The sequence below is a fragment of the Sorex fumeus genome, unplaced genomic scaffold (assembly GCF_029834395.1).
Source record: "Sorex fumeus unplaced genomic scaffold, SorFum_2.1 ptg000043l, whole genome shotgun sequence".
Lineage (NCBI taxonomy): Eukaryota > Metazoa > Chordata > Mammalia > Eulipotyphla > Soricidae > Sorex > Sorex fumeus.
Window position 1 is genome coordinate 31,070,082 of NW_026606100.1, and position 21,789 is coordinate 31,091,870.

At 47.3% G+C, this 21,789-nt stretch overlaps 1 protein-coding gene across 2 annotated transcripts in view; it reads right to left on the minus strand.

Annotated features, from left to right (window-relative positions):
- ARMH3 (armadillo like helical domain containing 3) overlaps window positions 1-21,789 on the minus strand; it is a 207,140-nt gene continuing 185,351 nt past the window's right edge. The window contains exons 24-25 of one of the 2 annotated variants that reach the window (XR_008793369.1): window positions 3,889-4,005; window positions 1-1,611 (exon numbers count right to left, since the gene is read on the minus strand). Coding sequence is in view for 1 of the 2 variants with exons in the window: in XM_056120515.1 (XP_055976490.1) it covers window positions 1,519-1,611; window positions 3,889-4,005 (210 nt within the window). In the remaining variant the exon portion in view is untranslated. The remainder of the gene's footprint in view (window positions 1,612-3,888; window positions 4,006-21,789) is intronic. The other variant, XM_056120515.1, reaches the window with a different exon arrangement.

The following is a 21,789-nucleotide window of genomic DNA, read 5'->3' on the forward strand; positions in this document are numbered from 1 at the left end:
TTTTTAATAACTTCAACTTGCCAGCCGCCCTCGGGTTGCTGATCACCAGTTTCGGTGGAAACACTGCTTGCCCAGGCCCAGCAGTTTCTGGTGATCGGAGATGACCCAGCCCCATCTGCCTCTGTTGGTGGCAGCGTGCTGGTGAGTCGCTGGAGCCGGAACTCCGGGCCAGGGAGAGCAAGCACCCCCCAGTAGACCAGAGGCTACAGCTCTCCGCTGGAGTCCCGTATCGACTCCCAGGTCTGCCCTGGGCTGCCCTCAAGGACTTTTGAAAGTGCTTTCAAAAGAGGATCTCAGAGCAGGTGTGGGGTGAGAAGGACCACAGCAGGCCCAAGGAGGACCCACAGGCCAGCTCCCCTTCCTCAGGAGAGGTGGACAGGAGGGCCGCTCGGGGATCTCAGATGGAGATGCCCCTCCCGGGCAGTCCTCTCCCTCCAGTGCCAGGCCACAGCAGGAACACGCTCCTCCCCAGAGGAAACTCTCGGCAGGCTGGATGTAAACAACAGCCGGGTGAGGGGGTGGCACACGTGGAGGAGAACTCGACAGCGGCAGGAGAGGCTTCCAGAGGAGGGGGCGGCTCGAGGTGGGGACGCTGCTGGAAAGGGAACCAGCGAAGCAGGCACCTGAGAGATCCAGAAAACCCGTCAATGTTTATTTCACACGCATCCTTAAAGACAGTTTAGAACAGACTTGAGTAGAAGCTATGGAGGTGACTCTGGAGTGCTGAGGGGGTCCGTGGCAAGCTCCTGGGGCCGAGGATTGAGTCCAAAAAGTGGTGGCAGACAGCAGCACACCCCGTGGGTTCTAACCTCCTGCCTTCCAGAAGTCAGCACAGGGTTTAGAAAAGAGGAAAAGAGGTGCCCTCTCCCACCACGCCCGACACCTGAGCTCAGGGTCCTCCTGAAGGCAGGACAGGGGGCCTCGAGGGACAGCTCAGCGCAATTCCGACCCAGAGGAAGCTGCATCGAAGAGAGTTTTCAGAAGCTTTGGGAAAACAAGTCATCAACCTTCAGGGTCTTGGCTTCACCCTAAGGTCTGTCCCAACAGCTTCTAAAAATTAATCAGTAGCTACAACTTGTTACTTCAACTGGAAATGTGTGGGAGTGCCAAGGCAGACATTCTAGAAGCCCCCACATTCTTTTTTTTTTTTTTTTGGCTTTTTGGGTCACACCCGGCAATGCTCAGAGGTTACTCCTGGCTCTGCACTCAGGAATTACTCCTGGCGGTGCTCAGGGGACCCTATGGGATGCTGGGGATCAAACTCAGGTCAGCCGCGTTCAAGGCAAATGCCCTACCCACTGTGCTATGGTTCCAGCCCCTGCTCCTACATTCTTGACAGCTTCTCCCTATGCCCCCCCCAGCCCTCCCCACGTTAGGACAGTCCTGGTCAGCCCCTCCTGGTCCCTGCTGTACAATCTCTGATGCCATCCTGACAGACTCAGTGTCTGTTTTCTCCAGCCTTGGGGACAGCCCCCTGGTGGGTAAGGACAGTCAGTGTCCGGTCAGTGCAGTGTGGTCTCAGGAGATAGTGGAGAACTCCTTGAGCAGGACTTCCTGGCTGAGCGTGTGGAAGGCCAAGTTCCTCCGGACGTTGGTGCTAATGGATCGGACCTGGGAAAGAGCCGAGGAAGGTGGGTGGGCACAGGCAAGAGAGAAAACCAGGAGGGTCAGTTAGAAAAGTGGCACAAGGTCAAGACACAAGAACTCTAACTTCTCTCTTAAGAAAGTCACCCGGGGCTGGAGCAATAGTACAGCGGGTAAGCAGTTTGCCTTGCACGTGGCCGACCCAGGTTCGATTCCCAGCATCCCACAGGGTCCCCCGAGCGTCACCAGGAGTACTTCCTGAGTGCAGAGCCAGGAGTGACCCCTGTGCATAGCCGGGTGTGACTCCCCCAAAAAAGAGAAAGTCACCCTAAAGGCAGTACCCAGGGAGGTCTTAGAGCCAAAAGTCCATGAGAGTGGGAAGAAAAGAAGAGGAGGGGAACCGAGAGAAGCTGCGTGGAGAGAGCCTGAAACAGGGCAGAGGGCAAAGCCCAGAAAGGAAGTAAGGCTAAGGTCAGGCCCTGGCTGTGTGCAGAAAGGGGACTGCTCTGCTTCGTGCTCTGATGGGAGGAGAGGAACTGAGGGCGGATGGCTCAGGCTCTGGACGCCGTCACGTTCCTCTCTCCTTGTAGCACCTAGGAGAAGGTGCGTGTTCAGAGGCTCAGAAATACCTGTCCGCCCTGGGTGTAGTCTGTTAGGAGACCAGCGTGCAGGACCCAGCTGCTTAACCCTAATCTCACACTCTTCCCATGGCAAAAAATCTCTCTTCACTTCAGAGGGGAGAATGCAGTCTCCATGTGTGTTCCCATGTGTCCCCTTACCTACTTTCTGCCCACAGACCTAGAACTTCCAGAAAGCATTGCCTGGATCATCAGGAAAGAACAACTGGAGAATGAGGCCAAAGGCCAAACTCTCTACACTGAGCAGAGTCTCTGGAAGGAGTTTTGTCCATGGGAACCAGGCATAAGTGCGGTGTGAAAGACCAAAGTGGGAGGAAGGAAGAGGATGGATGTGCCCTGGCCCCCAGCCCAGGGAGCCTGCCTTGGATTTCCACTTTGCTGTGGGGAGTGTGATGATGCCTTCAGGCAGGAAGCAGAGGAAGGGCAGCTCGGCCCACAGCAGGCAGCTCCTCAGCCCCAAATCAGAGGAGACCCTCTTTTTCCGCGTCATGGTTTTGGATTCATGCAGACTGCGGGAGGGAGTGGCCTCTCTCAGGAGCTCCTCAAATCTCTCAATACCCTCCTCCTCTGTGACATCTCAGGCCCCAGAACTAGCTACCCTGCTGTCTCCTTACACTAATGGCTTCCTTGTGCCCAACAGACTCGCCGCAGCTGTGCGGAGGGGCTGAGGACATGCAAAGTGGGGACAGGGACCTGTGTGTCCTGGTTTCAGCCCTCAGCCAGAATGTTCTGTACAACCGGGCAGCTGGACTGGCAGGATTACAGGCAGCCTGAACGTTCCCGAGAGCAATGCTGAGCACAGGCAGGAAAGGCCCATCAGCAGGGAGTTAAGGGCCCCGGGAGAGGGCTCAGAGTTCTGGGTTTGGACGCTCCATCATGGCCTCCCAGTACTGCAGGAAGCATCCTCTATGGGTGTGGGCATCTCCCGCCCTCAAGGAAATAAAAAACCCACAAAAGAACTAAAAACCAAGGAGAGGGTCCAGAAAGAAAAGATAGGGCACTTGTCTTGCAGGTGGCAGGGCAGGTTCGACCCCCAGAAAAATACATGGTGCCTAATCTCCACCAAGAGTGTTCCCTGAGCAGACAACCAGGAGTAAGCCCTAAGCACAGCTGGTTGTGACCCAAAGACCCACAGAAAAAAAACAGGGGCAGGGGGCCCGGAAAGACAGTGCTGGGGTTAAGACATTTGCTTTGCTTCAGCTGATCCTGGTTTGAACCCCAGGTGCTACATGAGGTCGCAAACCAAAATCAAACAAAACCCCCAAAACCTGGGCAAATGGAGTTCTGCGGAGATGCTGACGAGCAATGGGGTCTGAGCAGAATCTGGTGTCGGTCGGCCGTGTTCAAGGCAGGCAAGAGCGCTGCCTGCTGTACTGCCCCCAAGCCCCCACTGGTTCCTCTGAGGACTGGGAACTGAGTGATGAGCCAGGTCCAAGCCCAGGCCTAGCTGGAGCAGGGCCATGCACAGTGCCTGTGGCCTCCAAGTGAGCAATGCCAGTGCCACCTCAGGCTCTCACCCCCGCCCCCACCTGGTGGCACAGGTGCCCTTGGCAGTAGCTTTTCTCTCTCTCTCAGGCCCAGAACTGGTGCCAGCAGATGCCCTAAGTCGTCCCAGCCGCCTTCAGCATATTGCCGCTGCAGTACCGAGAGACGCGGGCAGCCTCACCAGCTCTTTGAAGAAGGCAGCTTCCTTGTGCTGCTCCGAGTAGCGCTCGTACTGATCCAGGCCGTCCTGCAGCTTCAGGGTGAGGGTGTCATAGTTGGTGCGCACCACCTCCAGCACCTGGGGGCAGAGCCAGACAAGACTCACGTTAATGAAACCCGAGGGCCTGGCCCTGCTCCCTGCCCCTATGACTGCCCCCTGTGACTGGGTGGGATTCAGTCTGGGGCGATCCGCCTCAAGGAAATTGGTTCTGGAAAAGTCTGGCCACAGGGAGCAATTCCTCAGGTTTCCTTCTCTTCCTGCTTCCTTCCTCTTTCATTCTGCAGTGCACTGATTGAACTCAGGTCTCAAATACACAAAACTTCATTACTGAGCCACATCCCTGGCCTGGGACCATTTTATCATTATTATCATTATTATTATTTTTGGTAGGGTCTTTTTAGCTGTTGTTTTGTTTCTGGGCCACACCTGGCAATGCTTATTATTATTATTATTATTATTTTTGGTAGGGTTTTTTTGGCTGTTGTTTCGTTTTGTTTCTGGGCCACACCTGGCAATGCTCAGGGGTTATTCCTAATTCTGCACTCAGGAATTACTCCTGGCAGTGCTTGGGGGGCCATATGGGATGTCAGGGATTGAACACAGTTCGGCCTTGTGCAAGGCAAATTTTGCCTTACCTGCTGTACTACCGTTCTAGCCCCCATTGTTTTTAAAGTTACTTGCAAAGCCAGGGCTTGAACCCAGAGCACACACATACACAGAATATACTCTATCAGAGCCTCCAGCCTGAAAACCACTTTTTTTTTCCTTTTTGGTCTCACCCAGCAATGCTCCGGGATTACTCCTGGCTCTGCACTCGGGAATTACTCCTGGCGGTGTTTGGGGGACCATATGGGATGCTGGGAATCGAACCTGGGTTGGCCGTGTGCAAGGCAAACGCACTACCTGCTGTGCTATCACTCCAACCCTCCCACTTTTTTTTTTTCTGAGAACCATTTTCCATCCTGTCCTGTTCAAGGCCTTTCCATCCTGTCTAGCGTGGTAAGGAGCGAAGAGGCAACATGGCTCCCTAGTGCCCCTGTGCCAGAATGTGCTCAGCCGTCTCTGTAGCCCTCTCTGACCAGGGCGACCTGGTTGCTGAGTAAGTCTGAATTACGTCTCCCTCCTTTTCTCTTTCTGAGAACCACATTTCTTCAGTCCCGGGATGTTCCTAGTACCATCTGCCACTTGTTTTCCTCAATGCCAGCTCAGTTCTCCTCTGTTTTCTGGACTGAATTCTTGGGCATCCCAGACGAGGAACACAGGGAATACTTTCTAGACACCTCTTGTGCTCTGGTGACGGGGGTCCTCCCCAGCCGTGCTTCTGATTCTCTTTCAGGGTGGGTCTAGACTGTTGCTGCCTCAAGGACTTTGAATCTTTGTAGTGCCAGGAGGAAGGGCTACCAAAGCCAGCCCCTGATGTGTGACATCAGCGAACAAGACCCGGAATCAAAACTGGGCACACCAAGTTAGAAGTGAGCTGGGCCAAAAGGAGAGGACAGGAGAGCAACTGGGTGACAGCTACTCTGTGGCTTGCAGGGGCCTGGGTGGGAGGCCACAGATACTGGAGCGCTCCCAGGCAGCAGGCTGCTAGTGAGATGTGACAGAGAGCTGGGGAGGCTTTGCTATGCAGAAGGTGAGGGCAACAAGGCCGGAAGATCCCATCAGAAGCTGAGGAAGGACTCCTGAGGGGCACAGAGGTGCCCTGGGGACGTGTCCCTTACCGATTCTCTCTGTGCCAGGGCAGACTGGACCAGATTGAAAAAATACTTCTGCCTGCTAAGAACTGTTGAGGAGAAAGTGAGAGAACATAGGGAAGTGGAGAACACAGGGAAGGCTGTGTCCTGAGTTTGGAGGAAAGGGACAAGTAGTACAAAGGCCTGGCTCAGGTCCCCGCCCTCCTACCTGCTAAGGTCAGTTTTCTTCTGATTTCATGTCAGCTGTGCTGGCAGAAGGACTGGTACCCAGCAACAGCAATGAACCACAGAGCAACTGTGCAACTGTGTTCGTGACTGGGAAACCGAAGGCAGTGAGAGGCTGGGGGGGCGGGGGGAGGAGAGAGAGAGAGAGAGAGAGAGGGAGGGAGGGAAGGAGGGAGAGAGAGAGGGGGAAGGGTGGGGAGAGACAGAATTCCTCAACACACTTTCCCAAGTGAACCCTGTACTCCGAGTAGCTGCATCAATGCCTGTGATGCAGCCACCTGGGCTAGACTTCTCTGAGGGGTGTCAGTACCAAAAAGCAAATAGCACGCAAAATCTAAGAAGGCACAGCCTGCCCAGGGCCGCTCCCTCCTGAGAGTCTCGGGTGAGGCCACCTTGATCCTCCATCTGGGCTTTCTCTTCTTACTAAGATCTCAGAGCCGTCTTTTGTGGTTTGTTTTTGGGCCACACCCAGCAGTACTCAGGGCTTACTGCTGGCTCTGCACTCAGGGATCACTCCTGGTGGGGCTTGGGGAATGATATGGGGTTCCATATAGGTTCCGTACAGGGCAAGTACCTTACCCCCTGTATTATCACTCTGGCCCTAACTCAGAACAGTCTTGAGGCAAGAGAGGATAAAAAGGGCTGGAGACAATGCAGAAAGCTGGGTTCAATTCCCGGCACCCTAAAGTCCCCTGAAAGCACATACAGGAGAGTCCCCTACACCCCAACCCCCAACACAGGCAGGCATCAGTCCCTAAGCCAAACAAAAAGAAGAAGAATATGGATCTTTCTTTCCCAGTAAAGTTGGAGTAAGCCCTGAACATAGTCAGTGTGGTCCAAACAGCAAAGAAAACAAAACCAGAACAACTAGAATTAGCAGAAATTTCTGACTTCCGATCTTGTGGTGTACTTTGGCTGGCAGGCTGGTTTAACCTGGGGCATGTTACTGAGTTGTTTTGGGTTAGAGGCCACCCCTGCAATGCGCACGGCTTATTCCTGGCTCTGTGCTCAGGGACCACTCCTGGCAGTGTTTGGGGCACCATTTGGGGTGGCAGGGATCAAATCCAGGTTGGCTGCACACAAGGCAAGCACCCTGCCGACTGCACTATGGCTCTCTGCCCACTTCTGTTTGTGTGCGATTGTCATACCTGCTGTACTCTCTCTGGCTCTGTGTTACTGCATTTGTAAGCTAAACTTGATCTTTCAAGAGAATAAGCACAGAAGGAATTCAGACTCACTCCTGAATGTAGGAAGCAAGATCTGTGGAGAACTGGGAAAATAACTAAAGGCCTGACTTGATGGCTGGGCTCAAGGGCTGTCCATTTCCACCACTGACTGGAAGCCCCTTCTCAGCCCTGTTGACAACTGGTGTAAACTTACCAACAAAACAAAACAGAATACTCCAAATTCAGTCTCAACAAAGTATGGTTTCGGTTGCTATTTTATTTTGCTTGGTGCCAGGAGCCAAATCCTGGGATCAAATTTATAGCACACAAGCTTTTATTGAGCTATAGCCCTGGTTTGGTTGCTATTAATTGCTTATTATTCTTTTGAAGATTGCAATTCAATGGTCTTTAGTAGTTGAGCTTCTTTGACATGACTATCAGTTGGTATCCAGGCTTGGGGTAGGGATTTAGGGATTCCTTTCACAATGAATGCTTGTACCATATGGCCAATATCCCGTTCTCCCAAAGAGATGTAACCACCCTGTTCCCATTTCCATGCCATTCTGCTTTCACCCCGCCCAACTCCCAGTCAAGAGAGAAATTAATCTCTGGATGGTTTGAAACAGATAACAGCAGTTAAAAGAAGGAAAGAAGATAAAGGCTCTTTAGATAATTTTCATGATTATCCCCATTCATCTTTCCCACTGAACTCCATTTCCAATGTTTAGTAACTACTGAGAGAGTACATGAATTTTCGGCTCCATTTCTTTCACAAATCAAGGAAGGCTGGCCTGAGAGCAAGCTGCAAAACCACAAGCATTACTGGGTCTGAACCTGGACAAGGTCTTTGTTTCTCTCTCCATTAGTTAGATGGAACAAACTGGATTATTGCTTATTCTACAGGTTGATGGTAGAAATATAATGAAAGAGTGTGACCCATGGTAAATAAAATTCAACTCTCACTAAGGTTCAGGACTTTGGAAAAAACCTATTTTGGTGCCAAGTGAACCAAGGATTGAGCCATAGCTTTGCTTTCTATGCAGGTCCTTTAAAAGTATTTGTGACGTTAATGTTCAATACCTAAAAGAAATATTGCTAAGCATGGAGTAGACCTGCAAAATTGTGCCTGACATATGGACTGCTAGAGTGGAGAGAGTGCAAGTAACCACAGGCAGACTAAGAACACCCTCCTAAGTCAATGGAGGGACAATATAGCAGGTCAAATACAGGTGGTCCTTACACAATGCTGGCATAAGGAGAGTCAACTGCACCCACCCTGCACAACATACCCTGCACCTGAAAATTCCCGTATCACTTACAAAAACTTGCCCCCCCACACCATTTCTTCCATATCTATGGGCTCAGCATCTATAGGTTCAATGAACCAATATCCACATTATGCAAATCTGTACTGTCCAGGTCAAATGGACAAGAAGGCTGACACCTTTTTCCTCCTGCTAACCAGGAAACTTGCTCACCTCAATGAAATAGAGAGAGAGAGGAGAAAGAGGAGAGAGGAGAGAGAGAGAGAGAGAGAGAGAGGGAGAGAGGGGGAGAGAGAGGGGGAGAGAGAGGGAGAGAGAAGACCACCTAAGTTCGAGAGAGCTTGGAAGGTCTGAGGGCATTCTACTTAACGTGGGGCCCAGGTTCGACCTCAGCAATGCACAGTCCCCCAAATACTGCCAGGAGGCCCCAGAACTAACCAATTAACCAACCACAGAAACAATGACCTACTCAGGGCACTATTCTCTGTACTTGTTATTAGGGGATGACAATGTGCTCTGTGTATTGTGGCAAGAGAATGAATGAAGAGAGAAATCAGATTCTCTAGCCTTCCACTGTTTCTCTGCTTTCCCTTAACCAGAATTTCCAGAGAGCTGTTTATGCATCTCCTTGGGAAGAACAACCGTCTTCTCTTCCAGAAATGACTGTGACCTTACAGCATCACCTTTCAATGGCATTCTTCTAATTCAGTATGGTCAGATGTCAGAGAGTTTGAAGGGAAAACCAGAAAGTAAATAATAAAGAACTTCACTGTGCTGTCCAAGCAAATATCTTGGTGGGGCCCGGGCACTGAGAAGGAGCATGAAACAACAGTGCTGTTCAAAACAGTATCGTTTTGAGTTAAGGGTCTGGCTGTAGAGTCAGTCTGCTAGGACGCATAGCCTAGCTTCACATTGACGAGCAGGGGTGCTTCAGTTTCCCTATCAGTGGAAAGGGATAAAAATGATGTTCATCATGTGTGGAGCCAGGAGGCAAGCATACAGGAGGCCTGGGTTTGATCCCTGCATTGCATGATCCCCTGAGTACCTCCAGGAAGAACCTATGAGCCACGAGTAGCCCCTGAAAACCACCCCCCCAAAAAAATCATATGGGACTTGTGAGGAATTGAAGAAGGCAATATTGTATGCATCCAACTCCAGCTCAATCCACAGCAATGCGCAGTTCCCTGAGCACTGCCTGCAGTATCCCTTCACCCCAGCACAGAGCTGAAAGTAGTCCCTGAGGAACTGTGGGTGTGACCCTATCCCTCTAAAAGAACTACAGGAATACTAATTATAAAGTGTTAATTGTATTTGAGCCACAGAAAGTACCTAACAGCGATAGTTATTATTCTCTTTCATTTTACTATCACTCTATGAAAAACCTGCTAAAATTCTACACCCTGGCATTAACAAATTCCTCCTTCCACACAACAAGGTACTACTTTATAGGAAAGAACACATTGCTTTAGGGTTTGTGCATTAGCAAGTATTGAAAGGAAGAATGGCAGACTCTCTCTTGGGCAAACATGCTTCTAGTACTAATTTCCTCACTGAAAATGTGTCATAGGTAGATTTTTAGCATCTGAAAGAAGAGACATACCTTACAGATTTTTCTCAATGCCTTAACAGAGTCCAAAGAAACCGTAAGTATTCAACATGCCTAGGGACAAATTTAGCAACACTCAGGACCAACCAAAAAGGAAAGGAATCTAATCAAGGTCATATTGCAATATTAAAGTTAGACCCTTGGGACTGGAGCGATAGGGACACTGTAGTAGGGCATTTGCCTAGTACGTGGTTGACCTGGGTTTGATCCCCAGCATCCCATATGATCTCCCTAGCATTGCCAGGAATAATTCCTGAGTGCAGAGCCAGGAGTAACCCCTGAGCACAGCCAGGTGTGACCCAAAAAGACAAGGAAAAAAAGCTAGACCACTTTAGGAATAACTTGTACTATTCTCAGGAACTCCAGTAGGCTTCTAGGAACGACATCAGCCCTATCTTTAATCTGAAAAGTAAGGAATCAAGATAGTACATCACAAAAGGGTATATTCACACTATAAGCTAATACAGGGTCAAACCAGTAGCACTAAGAGTAGTTTGGAGTCACTCGTATTAACTGAGCAGTAAAGGGAACAGGGAAACTTGGGCTGGAGCAATAGAACAGTAGATAGGACACTTGCCTTACTTATCCTCGGGCACTATATATGGTTGTCTGAACTCCATCAGGAGTGATCCCAGAACCCAGATCCAGGATTTAACCCTGAGCATTGCCAGGTGTGACCTCCAAAACAAAAAATTAACAAACAAAGCCAGGAAACTGGCTAGGAGAGATAAGTGCTTGTCTATCAGGTGGTCAACTCTAGTCAGCTCTGGTCCCAGTCCTTTGAGAACTTCCAGAAATCAAAGAGCCAGGAGGAAACCCTGAAAACTACTGTGTCTGGTCCCAAAACAAATAAGAATGGGTTGGAGGGACAGTATAGGGGTTAAGGCATTTACTTTGAAGGTGGGGTGGCTGACCCTGGTTCTATCCTTGGTACTACCTTTGGACCCCCATGCCATCAGGAGTGACCTCTGGGTACACAGCTAAGAGTAACCCTGAGCACCACTGAGTGTGGACAAAAAAAAAAAAAAGAAATAAAAAGAAGAAGGAGGAGTAGTGAGACTAAGAAAATACACTCTCCTATTTTACATGATGACTTCAGCTAATTTTGAGGGTGGGGAGTGGGGAGCATATCCTATAGTGGTCAGGGACTATGTGGTAACAGGGATTGAACCTAGGCCTCCTTTATGCAAAGAATGCCTGTCAGTCCCTCCTGGGCTCTGTGTGAAAAACCCTAAGCAAGAGACTCTAGTGTGGTCAGGCTCCGAGACAGCATCAGTAGGGAGGCCATTAGCTGATAGGTCTGTGACTGCAGCCCTGACAGCTCAGGCTCCATTAGGGCCCATCATCTCAGGAGCAAATTGTTCCAGGCTCAGCAATGATGCTGAAAGAAAGAGCCCACACAAAAGACGGACCGAGGTTGAAAGGTGGGGAGTTTTGTCACTTTGTCACAAAGGATGTCACTTTGCTCCTAAAACGTACAACCCATAGTTTTAATTTCTCAGAAATCAGGTTTGAGCCAGTCTGAAGTGCCCTTGTAAGGTGTATTCAATTTAGCAATGAGTTTACACCACACAAATTCAGCTCTACTTTGCAATGTACTCATTAACTGTCCAAAGCAATCTAAGCAGATACATATGCTGATCTTTGAACAATTAAGTTCAAATTCCTGCTAAGTTATTTTTAGTAGTTGTCTGCATACAGTTATCCACAGATTTACATACTGAAGTCAAGGAGAAGAAACATATTTATGAGCTCCGAGGCTAACTGATATCCAGTAAAACTGCTGACTTCCTTCAGATACTGTCTGCTTGACTTTCTGTTACGTAGGATCAAGCATGGTCCAAGTTCTGACGGGTATTGCATATAGGAGGCACAGGAACAGGCAGACAGAAGGACAAAAAGATAACCTAGCCAAGAATTTCAGCTTGCAGCTTTTGTTTTTGTTGTTCTGGGGCTACACTGGCTGTGCTCAGGGCTTATTCTTGATTCTGCATCCAGGGATCGCTTCAGACAGAACTTAGGGGACCACATGGGGTGCCAGGGTCTGGGTTGGCAGCCTGCAGGGCAAGTGCCCTACCTGCAGTACTATAGCTCCAGTTCCACTTTGCTTTGCTTTTCCTCCCTCCTTTCCACACTTCCTTCATTTATCTTTCTTTATTCTTCCCTCCCTCTTTTTCTCTCCCACACCCAGAGATGGTCAGAGTTCTGAGCATGTACACATTCATGCATGTACATGTGTATGTGTGCATGTTGAACTCTTGGAACCAGAGCTTCACTTTTCAATGGTTTTTGTGATTTTGAAAGATACAAGGGCTGAGCCTTTGTTCAGTGTCTTTGCCCGGCTTCAATGCAAGGCTGGGGTCTAGACCCAAAATCAGAAGAAAAAAAAGGGGGGGAAAGGGATCCCCTGTACTGGGGATCAAGTGTGTAGACTACATGCAGTCCACACATTTGATTACTGAGCAACATCTGCTGCCAGGGAAAAGGGACCTTCTAGTTTGTGAGACTATTAAAATGCTCATTATATATATATATATATATATATATACATTATACACACATTTTTCAATATCCACTCACGAGTCTCCCCTCCAATAACTGAAAAGAGAGGAAGAAAAACAGAGAATGAAGTAAAATTGGACAATACATGTGAGTAGTTAATACAAGAAAGAGTTCTAGGGAGCTGTAGCAATAGTACAGTGGGTTAGGGCACTAGCCTTGCATGTGGTTGACCCAGGTTCAATGCCCAGCACTTCATATAATCCCTTGAGCTTGCGAGGAGTAATCCATGAGCACAGAGCTAGGAGTAAACTCTGACGTGCCCTTGTAAGGTGTATTCAATTTACCAATTTACCTCTGGGTATAGCCCAACAACTCTCACCTCCACCAAAAGAAGAAAAAGAAAAGATAGACCCAGAGAGAGTACAGCAAGCAGGTAAGGCTTTTGCCTTGCATGAAGCCAACCCATGATCAATCCCAGGCATCTCATATGGTCCCCTGAGCAATGCCAGGAGTGAACCCTGAGCACAGAGTCAGGAAATGCCAGGTATGGCCCTGAAACAAACAAAACAAACAAACAAAAGAAAATGTTCTAAAAAGTGTGTGAAAATTTAAACAACTCAGCTGGGTAATTTCAGTTGTATCTGAATACCTGACTGAGGCTTGGGAGGTTTTGATCTCCAGTCTACAACAACCATGTGTATAAGAGTGCCACAACTACAGTGTGTGACTGTTGGCAAGCACAACTAATGTCTGTGCACAATGCAGCCAATATGTATCTACAGCAAGCACCTACAACCAAATATAAAATATGTACAGCACTGTCCTCCCAATGTTTATCGATTTGCTCAAGCGGGGACCAGTAATGTCTCCATTGTGAGACTTGTTGTTACTGGTTTTGGCATATTGAATACATCACGGGTAGCTTGCCATGCTTTGCTGTGAGGGCAGAATATTCTCAGTCAGGCTCTCTGAGAGGGGCAGAGGAATCAAACCCGGGTCGGCTGTGTGAAAGGCTAACGCCCTACCCGCTATGCTATCACTCCGGCCCGGCCCAAATATGTACAAACATGTAAAAATATGTACTTTTGTTGTGGTAACAACAAAGGGGAAAGTTTGTTTTAATTTTTTCCTGTAAGCAGAATTGTTATGCTACTGTCTGACAAAGGAGACTTCAAAACAAGGAATCCTGCAAGGTATTTTTTGTTTTTTGTTATTGGGCCACAGTCAGTGATGCCCAAGGCTTACTCTTGGCTCTGTGCTAAGGGATCATTCCTGGTTGGTTCAGGGGAGCATTTGTGGTGCTGGGGATCGAACAGTTGTGTATTGCAAGGCAAGTGTCCTCCCCACTGGACTTTCTCTCTGCAAGGTATTAAAGGGGGGAATAACTCCATCATCCTTAACCTCAGAATACAGGAAAGAGAAAGACAGAGATGGAAAGAAATCAAGGAGAGGAAATAGCAAGAGAGCATCAGTGGGGTGGGGGGCAAGGAGGGGAGAAAAGCAAAGGTGAAAGGCTTCGGGTACACTGGTGGGGTATACCTCTATATCCAAACCAGAGTCAACAACACCGAAAGCAGGAGATCCAAACCATAACAACCGAACTTAAAAATGTGCCTGTCAAAGAGGCAGCCTGGGGGTTGGGGAGGAAACTGGGGACACTGGTGGAGGGAAGTGGACACTGGTGATGGGACCATTGCTGGAATAAAGTAAGCTTAAAACTGAACTATAAATAACTCTGTAAGTCAAGGTGTCTTAATAAAAAAAAATGAAAACACAAACAAAAAAAGAATTCTGGGCCAAAGAAACAATACAGATACTTGTCTTGTAATAGCCGATCTTATCCTGTTCCATCCCTGGCACCATGTGGCATCCCAGTACTGCTGTGAGTGACCTCCTTAGCACAGAACTGGGGGGTGACCCCGTGAGCAGAGAGCTGGGATGACCCCCTGAGCAGAGAGCTGGGAGTGACCTTCCTGAGCACAAAGCTGAGAGTGACCTCCCTGAGCAGAGCTGGGAATGAACCCCTGAGCACAGAGCTGAGAGTGACCTTCCTGAGCACAGAGATGGGAGTGACCCTCAGCACTGCTGGGTGTTATCCAAAAGCCCCAAAACAAACACTATGGAATAATATCAGATAAAGAGAGAAAATTCATTAAGATAAGGGAGTCAATTTATTAGGGAGACAAATCTACATGCATGTATATCCAACACAGAGTACTAAATTCTGGTTGAAGCAAAACTGACAGAATTAAATGAAGAATTGAAAAAATAATCAGGACAGCTGTAGGTCTCCCCCGCTTTTTTTTGGCATTTGAGTCACACTCAGTGATGCTCAGGGGTTACTCCTGGCTCTGAATTCAGCAATTACTCCTGGCAGTGCTCTGGGGACCATACTGTATGCCAGGGATTGAACCCAGGTCAGCTGCGTGCAAGACAAATACCCTAACGCTGTACTATCATTCACTCCCAACAGCTGTAGGTTTTAGTAATGTTTTCAGTAAATGTTAAAACAACCAATGTGTGTGTGTGCACGGCAGGGGAGGGAGTCGGATAGGAGGGGCCCCTGAGACAATGGTGGAGGGTGTGATGTTCTAGAACTTGTAGGTAGGAACGGTGTTTCAAAATTTAAAAAAAATTAAAAAAAAAAAACTGAAAAAACAAGAACAAGAATAAAAAACAAGTATCAAAGTTATTGTAAAGATGGAGTTTAAAAGACCTACAGCTGATAGGGGTCAGAGAGATAGTACAGCAGGCAGGGTACTTGCCTTGCAGTGACCAACCCAGGTTCAATCTTAGGCTTCCCATATGGACCCTTGAGCCCTCCAGGAGTGATCCCTGAGTGCAAAACCAGGAATAAGCCCTGAGTACTGCAGGGTGTTGCCCAAAAACAAAAAGAAAAGAAAAATATAAAAGCATTTATAGAAAATTCAACAACAGAATAGATACTCTTAAAATGTTGTGCTTGGGGCTGGAGCAATAGCACAGCGGGTAGGGTGTCTGCCTTGCATGCAGCCAACATGGCCGACCCAGGTTTGATTCCCAGCATCCCATATGGTCCCCCGAGCACCGCCAGGAGTAATTCCTGAGTGCATGAGCCAGGAGTAACCCCTGAGCATCGCCGGGTGTGACCCAAAAAGCAAAAAAAAAAAAAAAAAAAAAAAAAAAGTTGTGCTTTCCTTTTTTGATCACAGCTGGTACCTGGGGTCATGGAGTGCCAAGATCTGAACCAGGAATTTCCCGCATGCAATACACAGGCTCCAGCCTTTGAGCTAGCTCCCTGGCCCGCTTTAAAAGTATTTTAAGAACATTCAACAGGACATTGGAACTAAAGACATCAGGGAAGTCGCTTGCCTTGCATGTGGCTCACCCAGGTTTGATTGTTGGTACCATATCTGGTCCACAGAGACCTTTCCTTGAGTGATTACTGAGCCAGAGACGGAGAAAGCCCTGAGCACTGCTGGGTGTGAGCCAACACAAACAAAAAGAACATGCAAGGGAACAGACTAAGTCCCAGATCATAGGACATCTCAAGAAATTTAAAATTATTAAAATCATATAGAATGTATTATTTACCCATCAGGGAATTAAATAATTAGCAAGAATCTTTCTTGAAAATCTCTAATAATGGGAATGAAAAAGACATTTCTAAACATCACAGAAGAAATGAGGAAATATTTAGAAAACGGCATAGCAAAAACTTATGATACTGTTAGCATAAAAATTTAATATTAGAAAGATCTAAAATCAGTGAAAAGGGGCCGGTGCGATAGTACAGTGGGTAGGGAGTTTGCCTTGCACGTGGCTAACCCGAGTTCAATCCCCGGCATCCCATATGGTCTCCCCAGAACTGCCAGGAGTAATTCCTGAGTGCAGAGCCAGGAGTAATCCCTGCATTCTTGGGTGTGACCCAAAAACAATAAATAAATAAATAAAATCAGTGAAAAATCTTTACCCCAAGAAATGAGAAAATACCAAAGCAACATAGCTTATAAAGAACATATAAAAGGAATTCACCTAGTGCATGGTGGCATGCAGGCGGCTTAGGGTCAGTCTCTGCCACTACCATGTCCCCTGAGTACCACTAGGAGTGACCTCTGAGCACAGAACTAAGAGTAGTCCCCAGCATGACAGAGGACAGCTCCAAGATCCCCAGCACCACACATACACACCTTATAAATCAGTATAAGAGAAAACAAATTAAAAAATAATTTAAAAATTGAAAGATTTAATAAAATTCAAGTGACTCCAATTATTACTTATTTATGAACAAAACAGAGAAGATATACAGCACCCATATATTTAACAACAGAGGGGACATCACTATAAATCCTATAGACATTTAAAGGATAACAGATACATGAACTTATGCCTATAAATTGAACAATCAGTATGAGTGAGAAAATTCCTTAAAAAGACACATGAACTAAAACTGGTTCAACAAAGAGCAGAAAATTTATTTATATCCTTAAAGAGCCAAACTGTGGCTCAGTAGAACACCACATGCTTTGCACTTGTGAGGCCCTAGGTTTGATAGCACCACATATGTTCTCCCGGGCACTGCCAGGAGTGAGCCCTGACCACAGACCCAGGAAGTGCTCAGAGAACCATATGGTGTCTCTCTCTCTCTCTCTCTCTCTCTCTCTCTCTCTTTCTCTCTCTCCCTTCCTCTCTCTCACCTCCCTCCTCTCTCTCACCTCCCTCCCTTTTTCTCCCCCCCCCCCCCACCCCGTCACACTTTTCTATAGTGACTTTCTATCAAAAACAACCTCTCCAGGGTACAATCATCTGATTAAATTAAAAACAAGTATTTTTATCAGGAAGGTACAGGTGGACTACTGAATGTCCTGAATAAACACGATGACCTCTTAGCACCTGAATTACAAACCATAATGCACGAGGTGTGAAAGAGAGAGAGAGAGAGACAGAGACAGAGAGAGACAGAGACAAAGACAGAGACAGAGACAGAAGAAAGGTACCTGCATAGAAGAAGGCAGGGGAAGGGAAGTTTGGAGGGGTTGGGGCAGGGAAACTGGGGACACTTGTGGTGGTAAGTGTACACAGGTGGAGAGATGAGTGTTGGAACATTTTATGACTGAAACCCAATCATGATTAGCTTTTAATGGTCTATCTCATAGTAATTCAATAAAAAAATTAAGTAATATTTTAAGTGTCAAACAAAATTGAAAACAAGAATCTAAAGAGGAACACATATCTCTAGGCTAAAAGAGATGATGTCTATTGATAGGGTTTCCCTTCGTGGTCACTTTGCGTATAAAATGCAGGAGTCTTTCTGTTTTCATCTAGTATACTTAGGCTCAAGCTCAATTTCAGAACCAATTAAGCTGGCCAGTTCTCCCAGGCCATCTGTATCTTTTAGGCCCGCTACCATAGGACCCTTCGCTGCCCTGAGACTGATCTGAAAGACTGGCTCTGTCCTTCAGCAAGGTGGACCAGATAATGAACCTCACAGTGGGTAATTAGTAAGAGGCTGGTTAAGGGCACGGTGACAGTGACTTTCTTTAATTTCCCTGGGCAATTAATTGCCCCAATCTCTCTGACTTTATTCAGTTGAAGCCCTAGACACCCTTTGTGAAGCTTTCTTTTCACTAATTTCAGATGCTACATGTCAGGCTCCTTACCCCGCATACATAGTCAAGGCTTCTGATCACACTGAGCAGCAGAGACGCCAGTGGGGTGGGGTACCATGTCAGGCCATCTCCTTCTCTGGGACTTGCTGCAGGCAGGACATTGTGCAGCACAAATCAGGAGGCACATGTCTCCTCATTCTAAGGATTTTCCCCTTGGAAACACAACACATCTGAGTTTGACAGAAAAACTCCACCTCCGCTCTTAACTCACCACATAATATGGTCTGGGTCTCTCACCTATCCTCCTAACAGAATCATTTTCATGTCTATATAGGTCATACCTGGTGGTACTTGGGAGACTATGTGGTGCCAGGGATCAAATCTGGGGTCCCTTGTATGCAAAACATATGCTTCGTCCCACTGAGCTATCTTTCTGACCCTTGAACAAAATTTTTGAAGAGAAATTCTATTTGTGGGTTCTCCATAGTTTCCCTTCTAACTGGCTCGGTCTTCTGTTTGTTTTGGGTCACACAGTGCAGTGCTCAGGGGGGTAGTACAGTGCCAACAACTGAACTTGTCTTCTTCACACAAAGCACACACTCCAACTCTTTGAGTCTTTTCCTTGGTTCTGGGTGAGTCATTTTTAAGATTACAACTTTCTAAGAGCAGGACCACTGTATATGATAGCTTAAAATATTTCCAATTAACTTAAAACAGAATAATTTTCCAGGAAAACTTCTGGTCTCTGATATTACACACTGGCAAACAGTGCTCTTCTGCACATATCTCATGGAGTTCTGAGACACGTCCTGAGAAGGAGGTCATGTGGGAGATAAAAATTCCCAAGGATACTTTTGGAAGGAAGGGGGTGGCTAGAGGACGGAAGAGGGGAGACCTATATATACACTTCCATTCCATAACTGGCATGGTGGATCTTTCTTGGGTGAAAGCAAAAAAGCAAGGATTGCGGTCTCCTATAACCTTTTGGAAAACTGGCAATACTGGAATCTCTGCAAGTTCTAACATTCCCTGAGTGTACTGCCAACGACACTTCCTTGGCAGTGGAGCCTGACTGAGGGTGATCAGAAGTTTATATGATGGGCATTTTAAATTCATGCCTAACTGGAGAAAATGCAGTCTGTGACAGAGGTGGAGAGCTGAGGTCATCACCAGAGATCTCTTTACTCAAACAGCCTGACTGCAGGGCATTAATTTTAAGATTCATTCTCACTATTTCTCTTTCTGTATGTATGGATAAAATTTTCTTACTAATACACACACACACACACACACACACACACACACACGCAATATGTGTGTGAGGTGCTTAGAGGTTATGCCTGGCTCTGTTCTTGTGGCACATTCCTGGCAGCGTGTGCCCCCTGGCTCAGTTGGCTGATCTCTCTCTCCCCCTGAGATTCTTATATTTTGCTCTTTTGGTTTTTAGGGCACATCCAGCAGCACTCAGGGCTTACTCCTGTCTCAGGGATGTATCACTCCAGGTGATTGGTGGTGCTCAGGGGAAGATGTAGGGTGCTGGAGATCAAACCTGGGCTGGCTGTGTTCAAGGCAAACACTGTGCCTATTGTATTATTGCTCCAACCCCTATAGTTTGTTCATTTTAAACAAATGGAACTACTACTTTAAAAACAACTAAAATTAATTGTGCTACCTTTTATGCTGTGAAAAACAAACATATAATCTAAAATAAATTAATGAAAATGTTTGGCGGTAGGCACTCTTAGCAGTGCTGGGGGTACTGGGCCACAATTGGTGGTGCTTGCCCTGGGGACACAAGACTATACCTGGCAGTGCTGGGAGGAGGGCTGTGGAGTGGGGGGACCAAAAGCCTTGCACACACAAAGGCTTAGGTTCTACCACTTGAGCCACATTCCTGACCCTAAAAATTCCTCATCCTAGTATCCCAGTGCCAGGGGTCACACCAAAGACCTCATACACAGGAGGCGAGCATTCTGCCACCAAGAAACAACATCAACACTATCAACATGGTTTTTGTTTTGGGGAACCTGCCCTCACTGTTCTTGGCCACTGGGGCTGATGGTTCAATGCAGTACTGCTTGGACCCTGCAATGACGCAGATTACCAGAGCCACCTGGAGGTACTGAGGGGCCTCGAGAACTTTACTAAATGATGCCAGGGTTGAAGCAGGGGCAGGTATGTGCAAGGCATGGACCTCAACAACTATGATATCTTTCCGGTAGCCCAAAGATTATTTTGGTGGGGGGTTATACTGGTGTTGTTCGGGGCTCACTCCTGGTGCTATGCTCAGGGATCACTCGCAGTGGTGCTTGGGGGATCATATGCCATGCCAGTGTTGGGTATTAAACCTGGGTTGGCAGTATGCAAGGGAAGCACCTTACCTCCTGTTGTACTTGATCTCTACAGCTCCCCCAAGACATTTTAAAAAGTCACTATGTGAGGCTAGAAATGTGATTCAGTGGTAGAGAGCATGCTTTTCAGGTATGAGGGCCTGATTCACCAAGAAAAAAAGTAACTATATTCCTTTAGTATGAAGAGCTTTATTTTTCGCATGACCTTCTTAAATGTTGGAAAGGACAACAAAGATGCCCCTCATTTCTTTTTTTGGAGGGGTGGGGACAAACACCAGAAGGTGCTCAGGGTTACTCTTAGCTCTGTACTCAGGGATCACTTCTGGCAGGCCCAGGATACCATATGTGGTGCTGGAGACCAAACCTGGGTTGGCCACACACAAGGCAAGCAACATACCCACTGTACTATATCTCCAGCCCCTATTTGTATCCACTTTAAATCCAAATTACTTTCTTATCACTCCAGGGGTTCTGGCAGTCAAGGCTAACCTTCTGTTCCAAGTGTAGCCATCTTCGTGGCATATAGTGAGCTGACCTGCTGATGTACACCATGTCAGATGCCATATATATGTATATGTATATATGTACACACACATATATACATATATATATATATACACATAAAATAAAGTTGATTTGTAGTTAAGCAGCTTGTAAGAAAATCCCTCTGGCACTCTGTCTTTCCAGCTTTAGTGAATATGGTAAACAAACAACTCACACCATTTTTTCCTCCTGTCAAACAACAGGGCAACTGAAATGCCACGCTCTAAACAAAGCAACAAGGAAGACAGGGTCAGCCAGCACCCGTGCCGTATGCCCTCACTCAGTAAGTGCTGCCACCACAGCCATTCATCAGGGCTCCAGAGAGGCCATGCAAAACTACAGCTGTTCTACAAAACCATGATGTCAAGTACAGCAATCTGAGTTATGGCTACTGTGGGAGTCTTAAGTCAGTTCTCGAGCAGGTCTGTCTGCCAAAGCTGCTATGCATGGTGGCTAAAGCACTGTTTTTAAAGGAGAAAACATCAAAGTGGCTCTCAGAGGTAACTGCCCTAGGGAGGACTTATATAGCTGACTCCCATGGGGAAATTGAATTACGCATACCTTCTGCACAGAAAGCCCTGCTTCATCCATCTTGATTCTCCCCAAATTCTTCCCATCCAGAGGTATGCTATAGCTGGCTCACATGGGCTTGGTCTAATACGGTCAAAGGTAAACTCAAGTACTGTGAGAGTCACTTAGCCTCAGGCTGGCAGCCACGGTGGAATCACACATGTCCAATCCTACAAATTACTCTCCTACCACCACTCACTTCAGCCACTTACATACAAGCCAAGGAATCAACAACTATAAAGCTAAAACTCTTTTATTTTCCCCTTTTTGGGCCATATCCGGCTGTGCTCAGGGATTATTTCAGGTGGTGTTTGGGGGACCATATTGGGAGCGTGGGATCAAACCTGGGTAG